Consider the following 16,822-nt stretch of genomic DNA (forward strand, 5'->3'; position numbering starts at 1 on the left):
GTTTACTACACACATATCAATTTATGTTGTCAGGGTAACCAGATGATCACGGATAATGAATACTTAGAACAGGAACACATTTTTCATTCATACCAAGGGCAGTGGGGCAGCCTAGTGGTTCAAGCCTTAAATCATCACACCTAATGTCTGGGTTCAATTCCCACATGAGTGGAAAGTCTAAACCCTTTCTGTATCATTCAATGATATTGCGGAATCATTCTTAGAAGTGGGTGTTCACTCACACCAAATTTCATTTCTATCATCTTCACACATGTAACACATGTTATATTTGGGATTACACTGTCTTTGTAAAGTACAGATTCTAGTACTTTTGTTGGGTTGAGTCCATTCGGTCCAGGACTACCAGTTGTCCGACTTCCATTTTTGTGGAAGCTGCGTTTGCTGAGCGGGTTAGGCGTCTGACTTTGTGTGCTGGCGATTAGGTGCCTGACTCTGAGGGTGTGGGTTCGAATCCCGGATGGGACTCAACCCAACAAAAGTACTAGAATCTGTACTTTACAAAGAAAGTGTAATCCCAAACATAGTGAGTGAGTGAGTTAAAATTTAGCGTCACATCAGCACTATTTCAGCCATATCACGACAAGAACAATTTCATTTATGTCAATTTTAAAATAAAAAAATCTAGAATGTAGAAACCTGCCATCGAAGGACAGTAAAAATACTAGAGTATCTCAGCTCTTAATTTAAAACTAGCATGTAAAACTAAAACATTTAAATCCAAGAAGACAATACAATATAAAACTCGGGCTATAGATCGCCAACAACTGAAGGTAGATCACCTTACTAAGGACCATGGGGACTTACAGTGCCTTGATACCTGCATGGACCCTAGTAAATCCCAAACATAACATATGTTACATTTGACCACTTCTAAATGAAATTTTGTGTAGTTCACCTTCACACATTCCACAAACCAATCTGAGCATATTGTTATGGGTCATGCTGACCCAGCTTGTGACTGATGCGCAATACACAGAATCCCTGACACCTCTTTAACTCTGCTTGTTTTGCATAAATCATTACATGATTCTTGTTAATGAATATCCACCATGGGCGTGGACTATATTTCCCGTATTGGTAGAGCCAAATGAGTAATCCATGTGCTGATTCTTTTGATCAGCTATGCAGTCATAATTGTATGACGATTATTGATTAGAGACATTGAAACCATTCCTCCATGGTTCTGAATAAGTAATACTGTCTGGGATGTAAGATGATATCATGGAATGACTGTCACCTGACAGATAGCAGTGAGTGACAGAGTGAGAGTGAGTAACAGTCACTGAAACAGTGAGTGAGTGAGGCAGTGAGTGAAACAACGAGTGACTGACAGTGAGTGAGTGATCGAGTCAGTGAGACACAATGAGAGAGTGAATGACAGTCACTGAGACAGTGAGAGTGAGTGAGTGAGGCAGTGAGTAATTGTTCGCAACTATGATACAACAAAATAGTCTGTAATTGTTTGCAACTATGATACAACAAAACAGTCTGTAATTGTTTGCAACTATGATATAACAAAACAGTCTGTAATTGTTTGCAACTATGATACAACAAAACAGTCTGTAATTGTTTGCAACTATGATATAACAAAACAGTCTGTAATTGTTCGCAACTATGATATAACAAAACAGCCTGTAATTGTTCATAACTATGATACAACAAAACAGTCTGTAATTGTTCGCAACTATGATAAAACAGTCTGTAATTGTTCGCAACTATGATATAACAAAACAGTCTGTAATTGTTCGCAACTATGATACAACAAAACAGTCTGTAATTGTTCGCAACTATGATATAACAAAACAGTCTGTAATTGTTCGCAACTATGATACAACAAAACAGTCTGTAATTGTTCGCAACTATGATATAACAAAACAGTCTGTAATTGTTTGCAACTATGATATAACAAAACAGTCTGTAATTGTTCGCAACTATGATATAACAAAACAGTCTGTAATTGTTCGCAACTATGATATAACAAAACAGTCTGTAATTGTTCGCAACTATGATATAACAAAACAGTCTGTAATTGTTTGCAACTATGATATAACAAAACAGTCTGTAATTGTTTGCAACTATGATTAACTATGATATAACAAAAAGTCTGTACAACAAAACAGTCTGTAATTGTTTGCAACTATGATATAACAAAACAGTCTGTAATTGTTCGCAACTATGATACAACAAAACAGTCTGTAATTGTTCGCAACTATGATATAACAAAACAGCCTGTAATTGTTCACAACTATTATGTTCTTAACAAAACATATATTGTGATGTACGTACTTGGAGAAGGGCATCTATCACTCTCATCTGATTTGTCGATGCAATCTGTTTTTCCGTCACACAAATTGGCTGAAGACAAGCACGTGCTTGAGTCACAGCGATGAGCACAATCTGAAACAAATGTGAAAACAATGTGAGCGAGAGAATGTGAAAGAAAAAGATTATGTATATCTGTGGGGAATCTGGGCAAGTCTATGTCAGCAAAAAGAAGCAAAATTTTGGATGTGTGGCAAAAGCAGACTTGCCAAATCTGACCACCAAACAAATTTTTTCATCTCTTACCAAACAGCACACGCTGCTTAGCTACCTATTCCAGTTCCTCCATGTGTCCATTTTCCCCCAGACCAAATGTGATATAATACATGCTATTATTTGTGTTGTTGAATTCCTTGAATAAAATAAACTTGTTTTTCCAGAGGAGCAGCATCTGCTTTCTTTAACCTAACAGAATAAAAATGCTCAAGCAACTCGCTTATCTGACAATGATTAATTTCTGTTGACAAAACCAATTTGACCCAGATAACCTAAAACAAAAACAACATGCGCTATCAATTAGGGTCAAAACAACCATTTTCTAAAGAGGCATTTGACTTCATGACATAACGGGCAGGATCTTCAACAAACAGTAACGATACAAGTGGAAACAGACTTATCTCCCTTGGACCTGGAAACGGTTCCTGAGAAGTGTCATTCATCACTACTAAGCTTCATATCTAACTTCCTTGTCAATGTAAAGCTAAATAGGCTGTCTTATCTTCTTGATTGAAAGATTCATATCCGCAGGAAAATATCTACTCTGTTTGACGAAGAAACATGGTGTTTGAAAAGATAAACAAAAATATCCATTTGTTTCAATTCTTCATTAAAGAAGAAAAAAACAAACAATAAGAGATTTCATCTTGCACAAAACCTTTCTTTCGAATGATGTCATGTACTTCTGGTGAACTAGGATATTACTGACTAGTTGAAAAGGGTTTTAGCAAAAGTATTTCAATAGTTAAATCGAAACTTAATAGCCTGATAATGCTGACTGCAACTGCCAACACTGTAATATATAGTGGACCATGCTTATCTGGACCCTCGATATCCAGAAAACCTTGCACATGGAGTGAGTTTAGTTATACGCCGCTTATAGCAATATTCCAGGAATATTACGGCGGGGGACACCAAAAATGGGCTTCACACATTGTACCCATGTGGGGAATCAAACCTGGGTCTTTGGCGTGACGAATAAATGCTGTAAGCACTGGGCTACCTCACCACCCCTTGCAATTGGAAAAATTCATACAAAATTCAAAACATCGAGCACATGAAATGCTTCATCAAGCTGGAAAAACTGTTTCAACATCCAAAATGGAATTTTAGTTACCAACAGTGGAAAATACCCGGTTTTGTGTCCCACTTATCGGACAACAACAACAATGCCAGAAGATCTTTGTTTTGCAATTCATCAGATAGCATGGCAAACATCAGAAAGGAGGGGATCATGCAAATTGAAAATTTCAATTCTGTCATACATAACATCCATGATACATCTGGACTTGTGTCTGTTATCAACTTTGACAGTGAGTGAGTGAGCTTTCAGCAATATTCCAGCATTATCACGGTGGAAGACACCAGAAATGGGCTTCACACAGTGGGGAATCAACCGGGCCTTTGGCGTGATGAGCAAATGCTTCAACCACTACTACTGGCTATTGTGTAGTCTGTCTCACAGTCCCTGAACCACATTAATTTCCCCACTGCCAAGCCCTCTCTGCAGTGCTAAAGCCCTAAATAAAGCAAGTCTAGATTTCCTCAGGTTCAGGCTCTGGTCTCCCTAGGGCTCCTTTTCAATATAAATGGGCTTGTTTGTTACTATCAAAATTATATATATTCAGAGACTAAGCCTTAGTCTAGCTATCGTGCTGTGTCCACATCTGTAATTTTAACTATAGCTGCAAATGACTAATCACACAAACATTCAGTCATTGGTCAGAAATTGGTGAAAGTGATTTGAATATCCCAAAATTCTTCCATCCGAAATATATTTGACAGAACACAAGTGTCCACAAAAGCAAGGTTTGACTATACAACAGTCGTGCCATCATGATTGTCACAAACACACAACATTTCATCATTTGACAAATGGCAGATTGTATAACATTCAGTGTGAGTAACAAGCCATGACAGCTCTATAAATTCAGGTCCAACACAACAAAGGATTTTTTTTCCATCACTCTCAAAAGGTCAGAAATAACACTGAGATTAGATAAGAGCATTGGTACACACAAACCGATTTTTGTTAAATTTCAGTTACCACCAAAAACTGGTATGTACAATGTGCAGCATGTTGTGCACTGATACCATCAAACAAACAGATACTTGTGTTACAGGTAGCACGGACACCAAAGACCTCACGAGCAAGTAGATAGGTGGGATTTTTACAAAGATGGCCTTAAATCTGATGTGAGTGAGTGAGTTTTTTTTTTTGCGCCGCTTTTAGAAATATTCCATCAACATCACGGCAGGGGATGTGCCAATGTGGGGAATCGAACCCAGGTTTTTAACTTGACTAGCAAACACTTTAACCACTTGGCTGCCCAACTACCCCCCTCAAATTTGAAAGTCAATATAACTTCAGCAATCACATTATGCAGAAACATCAAATTGTTTCCTAGTGTGTTAGTGAGTTTGGTTTTAGACCACTCTAGCAAAATTCTAACAATATCAAGGTAAAGGACACCAGTTATGGATTTTTGCTTGTTGAATCAAACATGTTTTACATCAGTTGAAAGTTAAGGGACGAAACTCTGCACCAGAATGTCATCAACCACTAAAATACATACAACCAGTATGTGTGACAATATGCAAGATCATACCACTCGGACACCAGTTATGGACTTGTTGAATCAAAGGTGAGCCTATCATCACTTGACAGCTATGGCCCTCAAACACATCACTGCATTAGAACATTATCAACTACTAAAACCTGTATACGTGACGATATGATCATACGACTCAGACAGAAAATAAAGGCAGACCGGTGGTTGATAATATGAGCAACATGCCAAGGTGTTGGATGACATGCAATCAATCTCAGACCAACCATCACCTAGCATTCATATACTTTACCGCCCATGTCAGCGAGTGAGTATAGTTTTGCGCCACTTTTAGCAATATTCCAGCAATGTCACAGCAGGGGGACAGCAGAAACGGGCTTTACACGATGTGCCCATGTGGGGAATCGAACCCGGGTCTTCGACATGATGAGCCAACGCCTTAACCACTAAGCTACCCCACCGACTCCCGCCCATGTCAACTTGTCACACCTGACAATACGTATCAGAGGGCTGAGCACTATCCTACTCTTGTCTGCTCAGAATTAAGAGAAACTAACAGATTGCTTTGTTACTATTATACTAGTCTGTCATGTAAATCCCCAAACAAATATATCCAATACAGCCCAATACTATCTGGCAAGTCTAGATTACAGCAGCTACAAAAAAATGACTGTGGTTCACCATGTTGATCATATCTTATTAAGATAATTCAACAATGGTTTTTCTTTAAAGTATTTTCATTTTGAGACCAGATATTAATCTGCTCGGAGCTAAAATGTAGAGTGAGAGAGTGAGTATATGGTTTTACACCGCTTTAAGAAATATTCCAGCAATATCAAGGCGGGGGGACACCAGAAATGGGCTTCACACATTGTACCCACGAGGGGAATTGAACCCGGGTCTTCAGCATGACTAGCGAATGCTTTAACCATTAGGCTACCCCATCGCTCCTAAAATGTAGAGATTCCAGCAAGGTTATCTAATGTTACGTGGGACAGCAGATATGGGCTTCACACATTGTACCCAACGAGGGGAATTGAACCCGGGTCTTCGGCATGACTAGCGAACACTTTACCCATTAGGCTACCCCACCGCCCCTAAAATGTAGAGATTCCAGCAAGGTTATCTAATGTTACGCACAGATCTTATCACCCACAGTACATGAGTGAACTAATCAGAACACTTCTGAGTGTCGTCCTCCACGGCCCCATGTGTACAACACCAAGCCCTGCACCGAGTCAGGACTGTCAGCCTCTTTCAAAAACAAAGTATGGAATTAAAATCTGGGGGCAGAAGGATATATTTGCAAAACATAATAAACTGTTATGAGCAGTAAAATCTGGTCATAAACATATTCTCGTTGCATCAATTGTTTGGATTATAACATTTTTCATAAAACCATCATATTTGCAAACAAGAATGTATCACTCCACAGAGAAAGCCAGACGAGGTTTAACTTTCATATAAGCATTAAATTTTTAGCAAATTAATTTCACAGGTTTAGAGTATGTGGATATATTTACCAGTGAGTAGGAGGTTTAAGGGTCTTTCTCAAAACCTGATGCTTGTCACACAAACAATGAGAACTTGTAACACTACTCCGTTCATGTGACAGATATTTAGATTTGAGAAAATATGTCAAATACCAAGACACACCACTTGTGTTTACTTAAGCTCTGAAAACATAAATACACAGCAACATTAATATCAAATATCATATTGACAAAAGAAAGACAATTTTCAGTCAGTGACATGTGTTAACTGCTTACAATCAAAGAGGTTGGGACGTCTCTGATGCAGGAAATAGCCTTCAGTTGCCTTGAAAGGGTTCCTGAGTTTGTAACAATGATCCCCAAATTACATGTGCTAAAACATAATTAATATACGATACCCGTCTAAACATCCTGGTGTGAAGCCGATTCTTTACATTTTTCGTCAACTACCTACTTCAAGCTGTCAGCCTTGATGATATGAATTTGTTATTTAGATGCTGCTTTCACCTCCGCTTAAACATGTATGACAGAAAAGATACAAAATTTATTAACCATTGTGAACACCACTATCCCTCATAGGACAATGTATGCTCATATACTGATCAAATGAAGTTGAAGAACACTATAAACAACAAGGAAATATTTTAAATATATTTTCAAAATGTTTTTGTTTCGTTCTCTGTTGTTTAATGCCGCAGTCACCAATATCACAGCTGTATGGCAGCGGTCTGTTAATAATCGCGTCTGGATAGGACAATTCAATGATCAACATCATGAGCATCCATGTACACAATTGGGGGGGAGAAAACGTACCATTAAGAAAAAATCCAAGCTGTACCATTTCCCAGACATGCAGAACTGATATAGGGGTCATTCTGTCTCAATATACAAGGTACTTTAAATTCGACAAAAAACAATTCCAGGTTTTCTTACCTTGATAAAAGTCCCATTGGTGGGAATATAGGACAGACAGTGTAGAGGCAAGCATGGATATTCACATTCCAACACTGTTCATTCCAAAACAAATTCAACTACACAATACAGTAAAGTTGTCCAGAGGATACCAAGACAAATGTCTTAGTAAACAGTCAGACAATGATACATGAAAATTGCAGCTTGTGATAACTCAATATACTCCTCTTGAAAACGAAAAGAAATTGTTTCAACACACAGCTTAACAACTCAACCAGAATTAGTAATGCCTTTTTCTTGCTGTTAGATTCAATTAAATTCACCTTAAAATTGTAAACATTAGCAGCTGAAAACAGACTTGAGACATTTTCACATCCTTCAAATGGCCAGTATAATGCTCGAAGTCTCCACATTGAGCCACTCACATATCCTGGAAATTGTCAAAGCTGACTTATTCACCACATTAACAACCGAGACTGACCTGATCGCACTGGTGCAAAGTCTTCAATCACAGTTCCACATAAAACCAAACAACTATGAATAAATCTGTATCATGTGAAAGGGAACCTTACGAATTCTGCTCAATTTTTCACCACCAGACAAGCCAGACACACATTAGAGAACCAGAACTATTTGTCAAATTTATCCATCTGGCCATCTATTTGTCTGAGAAACATTAGAGCCAGACACACTAATTAACAAGTCATCCATGAAACAGACAAACTGGTCTAGGTTTGTCAGCAAAATGTCTTGGGATTCGTCTGCATTCATAAACAACAAACCAGCTTGTCCAACACAGAAGCACAGCATATAATGACTCCTTCCAAATCAGTCCCTTGTATCTATCAGCAAATCTGATCAAACAACTACTTCACGACACCGTCTCAACAAACTATGTTCTGAGTCACTAATTAATTTTGCAAAATGTTAACAGGGTTCTAGACATATCCTCAAAATCCCTCAGCGGAGATGATTTTCACTGCATCCTCCTCGAATTGGACAGACACACATTTCACAGTCATTCATCATCCATGCCAGTATGTGCCGTCTGCCACTGCCAACTGTCGCTGTCGTCTGACATGTGGGTCTCGACTATCAGTACACTATCTACTCCAGACGTCCATAGTGTCAACCATTATCTTAGCATGTAATTCTCCCATCCACGACCCTCCACAAGCCAGTCTGATCCATGTTGGATGAAGCTCCTATCTCGGTCGCCAGCACAGCCACATGCTTCTTCTCCCATCTCCCAACCAGTAATAGTACAGGCAGATAGATCTACATAGGTGTAAAGTTCAGTTGGCTTCCCGACTGCCAGCCCCCTCACTCCCTCTGGCGTAGAATCTCCAGTCATAACAGACCAGCCTAGGCCTATCATTCCCCGAATATCATTCACCAGGCCGGCACATGCACAACCCCTACTGTGACCTCACGAGCTCACCAGGATAGTTGTCAGTGGTAATATACGTCGCACTTTGTGCATACTCAACACTGCTTCATGTAATCCGGTGAAACAACTCACTATAAATGAAGCATGTGTTTCATCTTAGATGCTGTATCTGATTACATTATATCCAGCACTTGTGTTTCTATTCCACTCTAAAGATTTCCATGAATGTATGTTAATTCCTTTGTTGATTTATCCCAAGAATTTTTGTATATTGTTCCAAACAATAGGGATATGAACAGCATTACAACCATTAATCAAATATGTCAGACAAAAACAATCAGTACTTAATTAACGTGACATTCTGTACAGTAGTGGTTGTTATCGAATATGCTACTCAATGTTTATTAAGGACACAAGTGTTCAGATGGGTACAGAAGGTCACTGATTGTTTGGAGATGTCATATTCAAACACACACTTGACCTATTTCCAGATTCATTTTTGTATATCACTCAAGGATAAAAATGATCCTACCAAAGATGGAGCTGTATATTAGTATTTAGTACAAGATTTAAAAAGAATTGAATTTTCACAAAAACATTTGCGGTGTTTACGCAGATACCCAGCTTATCTGTACCTATGAGTGAGTGAGTTTAGTTATACGCCGCACTCAGCAATATTCCAGCTATATGGCAGCGGTCTGTAAATAATCAAATCTGGACCAGACAATCCAGTGATCAACAGCATGGGCATCGATCTACGCAATTGGGATATGATGACATGTGTCAAGCAAGTCAGCGAGTCTGACCACCTGATCCCGTTAGTCGCCTCTTACGACAAGCATGGGTTACTGCAGATCAATTCTAACCCGGATCTTCACGGGTGTCGTTCTACCATGGGACTGGCACACATTCCGCATCATAACAAGTTACAGTGGATACACGTAGTTGCGATATCAGATCCTTCTTGGATTCACAATAGTATGAAATAACTGTGTATCCTTATGTTTGTTAGTTTGTAGTTTATGCCGCACTCAGCATTATTACAGCTCTATGGTGACGGTCTGTTAATAATCAAGCCTGAACCAGACAATTCAGTGATCAACATCATGAGCATCAATCTACACAACAGGCATATCCTTGAGTGAGTGAGTATGGTTTAACGCCGCTTTTAGCAATATTCCAGCAAGATCACAGCAGGGGGACACCAGAAATGGGCTTCACACATTGTACCCATGTGGGGAATCGAACCTGGGTCTTCAGCATGACGAGTGGACACTTTAACCACTAGGCTAGCCCCCACCGCCCCCTTATTCTTATGAAAATTTTGAGGAGTATACATGTGTGTTCTATTCCTCCTTGAAATAAATAATAGAAAAACTGCAGCTAGAACTAAATACTGTAATGCTAAACACCGCTAGGAGACAATGTCAACTGAAACGTTATCTGTTCTAATGCTAAACTCTGTATTGATGTCTAGTCTCGGGAGACAAACCATATCCGAAGTACTTAAACGTGTTAGTTCCTGTGATGAATTGTGGGCAATTAAACTCTTGTACTTATATCGGTAACACGTGAAGGGTTTCTATTTCAATTTGAAGAATGTCTTGCTGGGAAAGTTGGCCTATAATTATCTCCCACGTCTTTTTCTTCTGTTTCAGACAGATTACATTGTTGGTAACAGCCTTTTGTACTTTAGAGACAAATTAATTGCCAGTGTATTTGATAATATGGTCATTGACTCCCACTCTAATAACGTACAGATAACAATTGTTCTATTTTCACAAATATATACCAGGGATTTACAGGACGCGAATTCCTGCGTCCTATACGCATAGAAATTGACAATGGACGTAATGAAATTTATTAGGGCATCCACAGGGATGCAAAAAAGTCCAAATATTTTTGTAAAAATTCCAATTAAGTAACAATAAGTTATCGCTGAGTTTGCTACTAGCTGGGTTATGGTATCATTTGCAATTTAATTACTGTAACAATTAAAGTGTTGATCCTGATACACAATACAATACCAATATTAATATAATATTTAAGTGTCTGGGACCCCCATTTTGTTGTCCAGGGGCCCGTTTCACAAAGCTCTCGTAAGCCTAAGATAGCGTAACTTTTCTCGTAGCATTTGTACCTCCTATACTGTAACATAGGAGGTACGAATGCTACGAGAAAAGTTACGAGATCTTAGGCTTACGAGAGCTTTGTGAAACGGGGCCCAGGACCCCTGAAAATTATAAGCATGAGTCCCGGGGACACTCAAATACAGGACTCCAGGTAAATCCCTGATGTACTATGATCTGTTCCACAAAGTGATCATAACATTACTACTGTTGTAAGACTATGCTCAAGAGAGGACTTATGATCACTTTAGAGATATGATCACAGAATACGGCCTTATCTGTGTTACTGCAATTATCGTAAATTTTCTAAGTAAGAGAAAATTGTTTTTTCAATAGTAGTTATATTAACAATGCAAAAACAAATTAACTTTATTTCATGTCGTAAGTTGTGTTAAAGTACAATTTATTCAACAATTATTGTTAAACAAACCTAAATTCATCTACAAACTTAGGGAAAACAAACAGCTGATAGATGACCATGGTGCCATGGTACAAAACGATCTCAGTGCTCAGGTGATCGTAACATTCGTAATAAATCCAAACCCAATCTTCTGCCAAAGCTTTTGATTCAGCTATTAAACCATCTGATAAGATGCTTAAAGTCTTTGATTTAAATAGAAATGGCTAAATCAAATTTATTTTCACCCAGCACTTCTACCTATGTATCACAATGTGTCCTATTTCTCTATTATTAGCCATATATTATTTTGGTGGGAGATTACGGTACTAAAGTGATATGAGAAGACGGAAAAGTGATAGTTTTGGGCTGTATTGGTTTTGCATCAAAAGAAAATGAAGAAAAACAATATTTAATCACTGCTGTTCATGAGACGAGGTGAATTATGGATATAAGATCTGTTATTCTTACAAAATAACCTACTAATATATTTGAGGATCATGGCATTTTAAAACTTATCGGTTTTTCATTCAATAGCAGTATTGTTAACCTGAAAGTTGAAAGCCATTTATTTGTTTAGACCATCAACATAAAATTCTAGACCAAAGAATTTGTTTACCAAGCAATAAAAATAAAAAAAGATTTTCATGCAAAAGTTAAATCTTAAACATCTTTGGTTATTAGTCTTTTCATTTCTGTGACAGGAGCATCTCGCACAGATTTGGGGATATGTGTCATGGATGATGTGTTTGTTTTTAGATTTCCCTGCACAAAGTTTAAAAGAAACTAAGAATCAAACAATCACCTTCACTGTGGCACAGACTGACTGACTGAGTTTGGTTTTACGCCGCTTTTAGCAATATTCCAGCAACATCACGGCAGGGGACACCAGAAATGGGCTTCACACATTGTACCCATGTGGGGATTCGAACCCGGGTCTTCGGTGTGACGAGCCAACGCTTTAACCACTCGGCTAACCCACAACCCCCACTGTGGCACAGCAGTGGCAGCATAGGTTCATTAATCAATGTCATCGGTAAAACTGTTATCCTCACCTGTAGTGAGTGAGTTTAGTTTAGTTTTACGCCGCTTGTAGTTAATATTCCAGCAACATCACGGCAGGGGACACCAGAAATGGGCTTCACACATTGTACCCATGTGGGGAATTAAACCCGGATCTTCGGTGTGACAAGCAAATGCTGTAACCACTGGGCTACCACACCACACCATCCGCAGCTATAATTTTAACTACAGCTGCAAATGACTTATCACACAAAAATTCAATTATTGGTCAGAAATGAAAAAAGAGAAAGGCCATATCACATCAGTTCTAATTTTATCACATCTAAATTCTTCTTAATCGTATAACTTTTAAAATAGTACTTCAACATCAACATTTAATAGATATAATGAATTTTCTTACAAAAATACGGCATCTTTTTACTAATTTCCAATGTTTTAGAGCATATCTGCAATTGTATGCAACTTAGAATTGTAGACACAAAATACTCATGGGATAAAATTCTCACTAACCTTCCATTGGCACAAAAACCACTTGTGATAATGAAATCAAGTGACACACTTTGAGTTTAATTGTCACCAAATTCTGGTTATCAGTTGGATGTAGCTGTTCAATCAGCTGACAAGATAATTTATCTCATTATCTAATTAGAGCTCGGTTTCACCTACATAGAATGACACATGGTCGGCCACAGCAGGGGATACAATATCACGCCAGGTAATCAGAGAGAGTACAATGACACCCAAAACAGCAAACATCATCGTAAATACGGTTATCTTCTGCGTCTTGCTTGTGTCCTGTAAATGGCCTCGTCTAGACATCTAAGTAATCATTTATCGGTTTTGTTTTCATCAAAGCCAGATATATCTATATATACATGTCTCGTTTTCGTAGCACTGATAGAGGTTTCCTAAACGATCACAGAGCTGATTTAAGATCATGCTTTGTTTTAATGATAATTTTCCCAGACAAACATAATGGAAGGAGGGATATAAATTAGTGGGTCAATTTTGTGTTGTTTAGTTTAAAATCAGCTAATATTGAACTTGACTTGAGCTCGAGTGGAGACAACTATAAGTCAACATAGCTGCTCTCTGTCAAAGGATATATCAGTTATGATCATATTTACATAAAACTTAAAAAACTTTCTACTAAACAAGCATAGGTGCACACAAAAAACTGTTTAGCTAAGGTTAAAACTCAGCTTCATCCAGCAAAATAATAAACTAAATATATTCAAAAATATGTGTTTAAATACCTTAGAATATCTATGGAATATTTACATCTGCCACACTTGTCATCAGTAAATACATGTTTATCAGTTTCATAAGCAAGTCGTAAAGGTTTTGACATACATCCACCAAACGTCCCTCATTAAACCACTGTAACAGGTTGGTATTCAAAACATAGCTACATGGAAATCATGTCATCTATCACTGAAGTTGAAATTCTTCAAAGGCATTTAGAAGTTGGTGTAGTAATACATGACAAATCTGATGGATAACAACTTCTTGAATTATTTTTCACAACGTTTCTGGGCTAGTTCTTGCCCCTTCTTCAGGTGGATGAAGAAGGGGCAAGAACTAGCCAAGAAACGTTGTGAAAAATAAATCAAGAAGTTGTTATCCAAAAGATTTGTCATGTATTATCACTGAACTTGTGGCATTAGGTGCTCTGATCCTATAAGTCCCGGCTACTAGACCAATCTGTAAGTAATTTTCACAAGTACCCACTACGACTGCAAAATTTACATGACAGTCCTTATTGCCTGGTGTATATTACCGAAAACACCAGCAGGAAATTGCTAGATAATTGTCATTTGACTGTAATGGAAAAAGTTTATGTTTCATCGATGATTGAATAAGTTTGTTACCCTTTTTCATTCCTTCGCTCCTTGAAACTATCAGAAACAAATAACGCAACCCACAATGCTGCAAAGGCATCCTATGTTACGGCTCCCAAGGAAACGTAAAACTCATCAACTTCACTTAGTACTTACATAAAGCACAGACTGAAAAAAGACAAATGAGTTTGAATGAAAGTTAACTTTTAAAATACAGCAATCATGTACTTACTTTTTATTACGATGCATGATGCTACAATTGGAAACAAAAAATGTTGGATAACCTAAATTTCCATTTTAAAAAAGGTTCACATTTAAAGTTCACGCAGCTTACACACAGGGATACATCCCGACTACATATTTGAGTTACATGCACAAAAAAATACCAAACAAGTTCAATCAGCTGAGCAAATAGAAATGTCTAATTTTGACAAAATCTGTCTACTCGCCCGACAAACATCTTGCAACAACCACTTAAATTTCATAATTTCCGTGACAACAATTTCAAAAATCACGTCTGCAGAAGCATAGGTACATTCAATAAAACTTGCCTGACAAAGGAATTTCCATTTTTTCATTTGGCAGTCAGCCCAAACCGGCATTTACCACGTTGACTGAAATGAACTGAATTTCCTCGTTGCCATAAACTGGTGTTGTCGAACCTATCCATACATCTAACAAACTATTCTACAACTGCACGATCAACAGTCATATCCAGTATGACGAAGGTATCCACTACCAGTATATAACACAACGTTCTCTACGAGATTGAATAAATATCTGTCGGGAAGGCGGGATGTTTTCCCAGACATTAGGTGCACCAGGTAAAACAATAATAAATAGATAGTACAGATGCGGCAAGTTATCATATCATGATAAGTACTTGGTGCTTCAAGCAACACTCCCGTCTGCTCTGGCGGCCATATTGGACTGGATATAAAGACAGCACCACTTCCCCTTGCAATCATGTAACAGGTTAATGCACATGCTCGTCAAGGAGGTTCTTTAGTACTGTCTACCAGACAGGATCTTATCAGGGGGATTTTCATATTGCTGTGGCTAGGTAAACCCAAATGGAAAATCTATGAAAACCATGTCTTCAATTGTGTATTGGGGGTTTCTGTGAAGGAAAAAGTCTTATCGAAAACCTGTGTATTCTTGGATTGGCAAGCTGGGTATATTTGTTTCATGGTGCAAGGAAAAAACAAGACAGTTGTAATCAGGCGATTTTCATATTGCAATACAATATTGTAGTCATATAAACCCAAGTCTATCAAAATCATATTATCCAACTGTCTTAGGTCAGAAGATTTCAGATCCAAGTATATCAATAAAAATGATACAAAAGATTAAGTCAGTGTATGGATCTTGCAAAAACGTTTCATATCCCGGCTGGCGTCCGGGATTTTATCCCCCTTCCCCAAACATAAAAATTGCCCCAAATTATCATGACAAAAATAATTAGGCTTCAGACCACTGCAAAAACAGAAAGAAAATGCTTGTAACAAGAAAAACATTGTTGCTGGGTGGTTTTTTTCAAAAACATATTTACACACTTCGTCTGAATGAAAAAAATATCTGGTTAAGAGATGCAGCTGAAAAAAATATACAAAATCTCTCGCCCACCCCCAGAATATTATGTTGCACAGGCAAGCTGGGTACATCTGTTAAAGAGTACCAAGAAACCCTGCCTAGTCATGGTAGTTGTAGTGGTTCTTATAGCTTTTAATATAATCTCGGTCGGTGCACCAAGTACACAACTCCAGTGCATCTTTAACTGATCCATAAAATTTCATCCACCCTCTATCACTATTAGACACTTCACTCGACATCAGACAGGCCAGGTCTTTCCGTTCCATGACATTGCACTAGAGGCAAAATGGAGGGACGTCTCTTAAAGGCAATATGGAAAATGTAAAACAGAAAGGATTAGAACCTCATCATTACATTGTACTTCGGTTTCAATCAACTTTCATATGAACTGTCCATATCCTCTCCAAACAAATAAGGGATTTTTAATAATCATTTCAACTTCCAGTCGAATTGGTTTCTTGGGTCAATTGGTCTGAATTTTCTTTAAACAGTAATCCGGTTAATGATATTACTGTCTGATGAAAAATATTCACCTATTCTTCTGTTATTGATGAAAAATATCAACATTTACTGTCCTTCATGACAGAGCATAAACAAGCATAACTATGTTGGAAGAACCACTAAACAAATAATTGTTCTACGAAAATCCTAAGCCCTTGGAAATGAAATGGTCAGCAACTTGCTAATACAAATTTGTAAAGGTACTGGTCAAAATTTCTGAACAAGCTGCTACAAACTGCTCCTCAAATTGATCAGAGAAACCGTTACACTACATTTGCCTGAACTAGTTTATTTTCTTGGTGTTGCTGAAGCAAGATCAAATAACTGATCAATGTTGTTGATTGAAATTATGCTTCTGACTGAAAGAGATTAATTCAACCTTCACATCAGACATCTTGTAACAAGATAACATTC

At 37.9% G+C, this 16,822-nt stretch overlaps 1 protein-coding gene across 5 annotated transcripts in view; it reads right to left on the reverse strand.

Moving 5' to 3' along the window:
* LOC124291952 overlaps positions 1-16,822 on the reverse strand; it is a 213,417-nt gene that overhangs the window by 9,231 nt on the left and 187,364 nt on the right. For all 5 annotated transcript variants that reach the window (XM_046729034.1, XM_046729037.1, XM_046729038.1 and 2 more), the window contains one exon: positions 2,308-2,418. In XM_046729034.1, coding sequence (XP_046584990.1) covers positions 2,308-2,418 — 111 coding nt within the window. The remainder of the gene's footprint in view (positions 1-2,307; positions 2,419-16,822) is intronic.

Source organism: Haliotis rubra, unplaced genomic scaffold, assembly GCF_003918875.1.
Source record: "Haliotis rubra isolate DU_JTF1 unplaced genomic scaffold, ASM391887v1 Scf503, whole genome shotgun sequence".
Classification (NCBI taxonomy): domain Eukaryota; kingdom Metazoa; phylum Mollusca; class Gastropoda; order Lepetellida; family Haliotidae; genus Haliotis; species Haliotis rubra.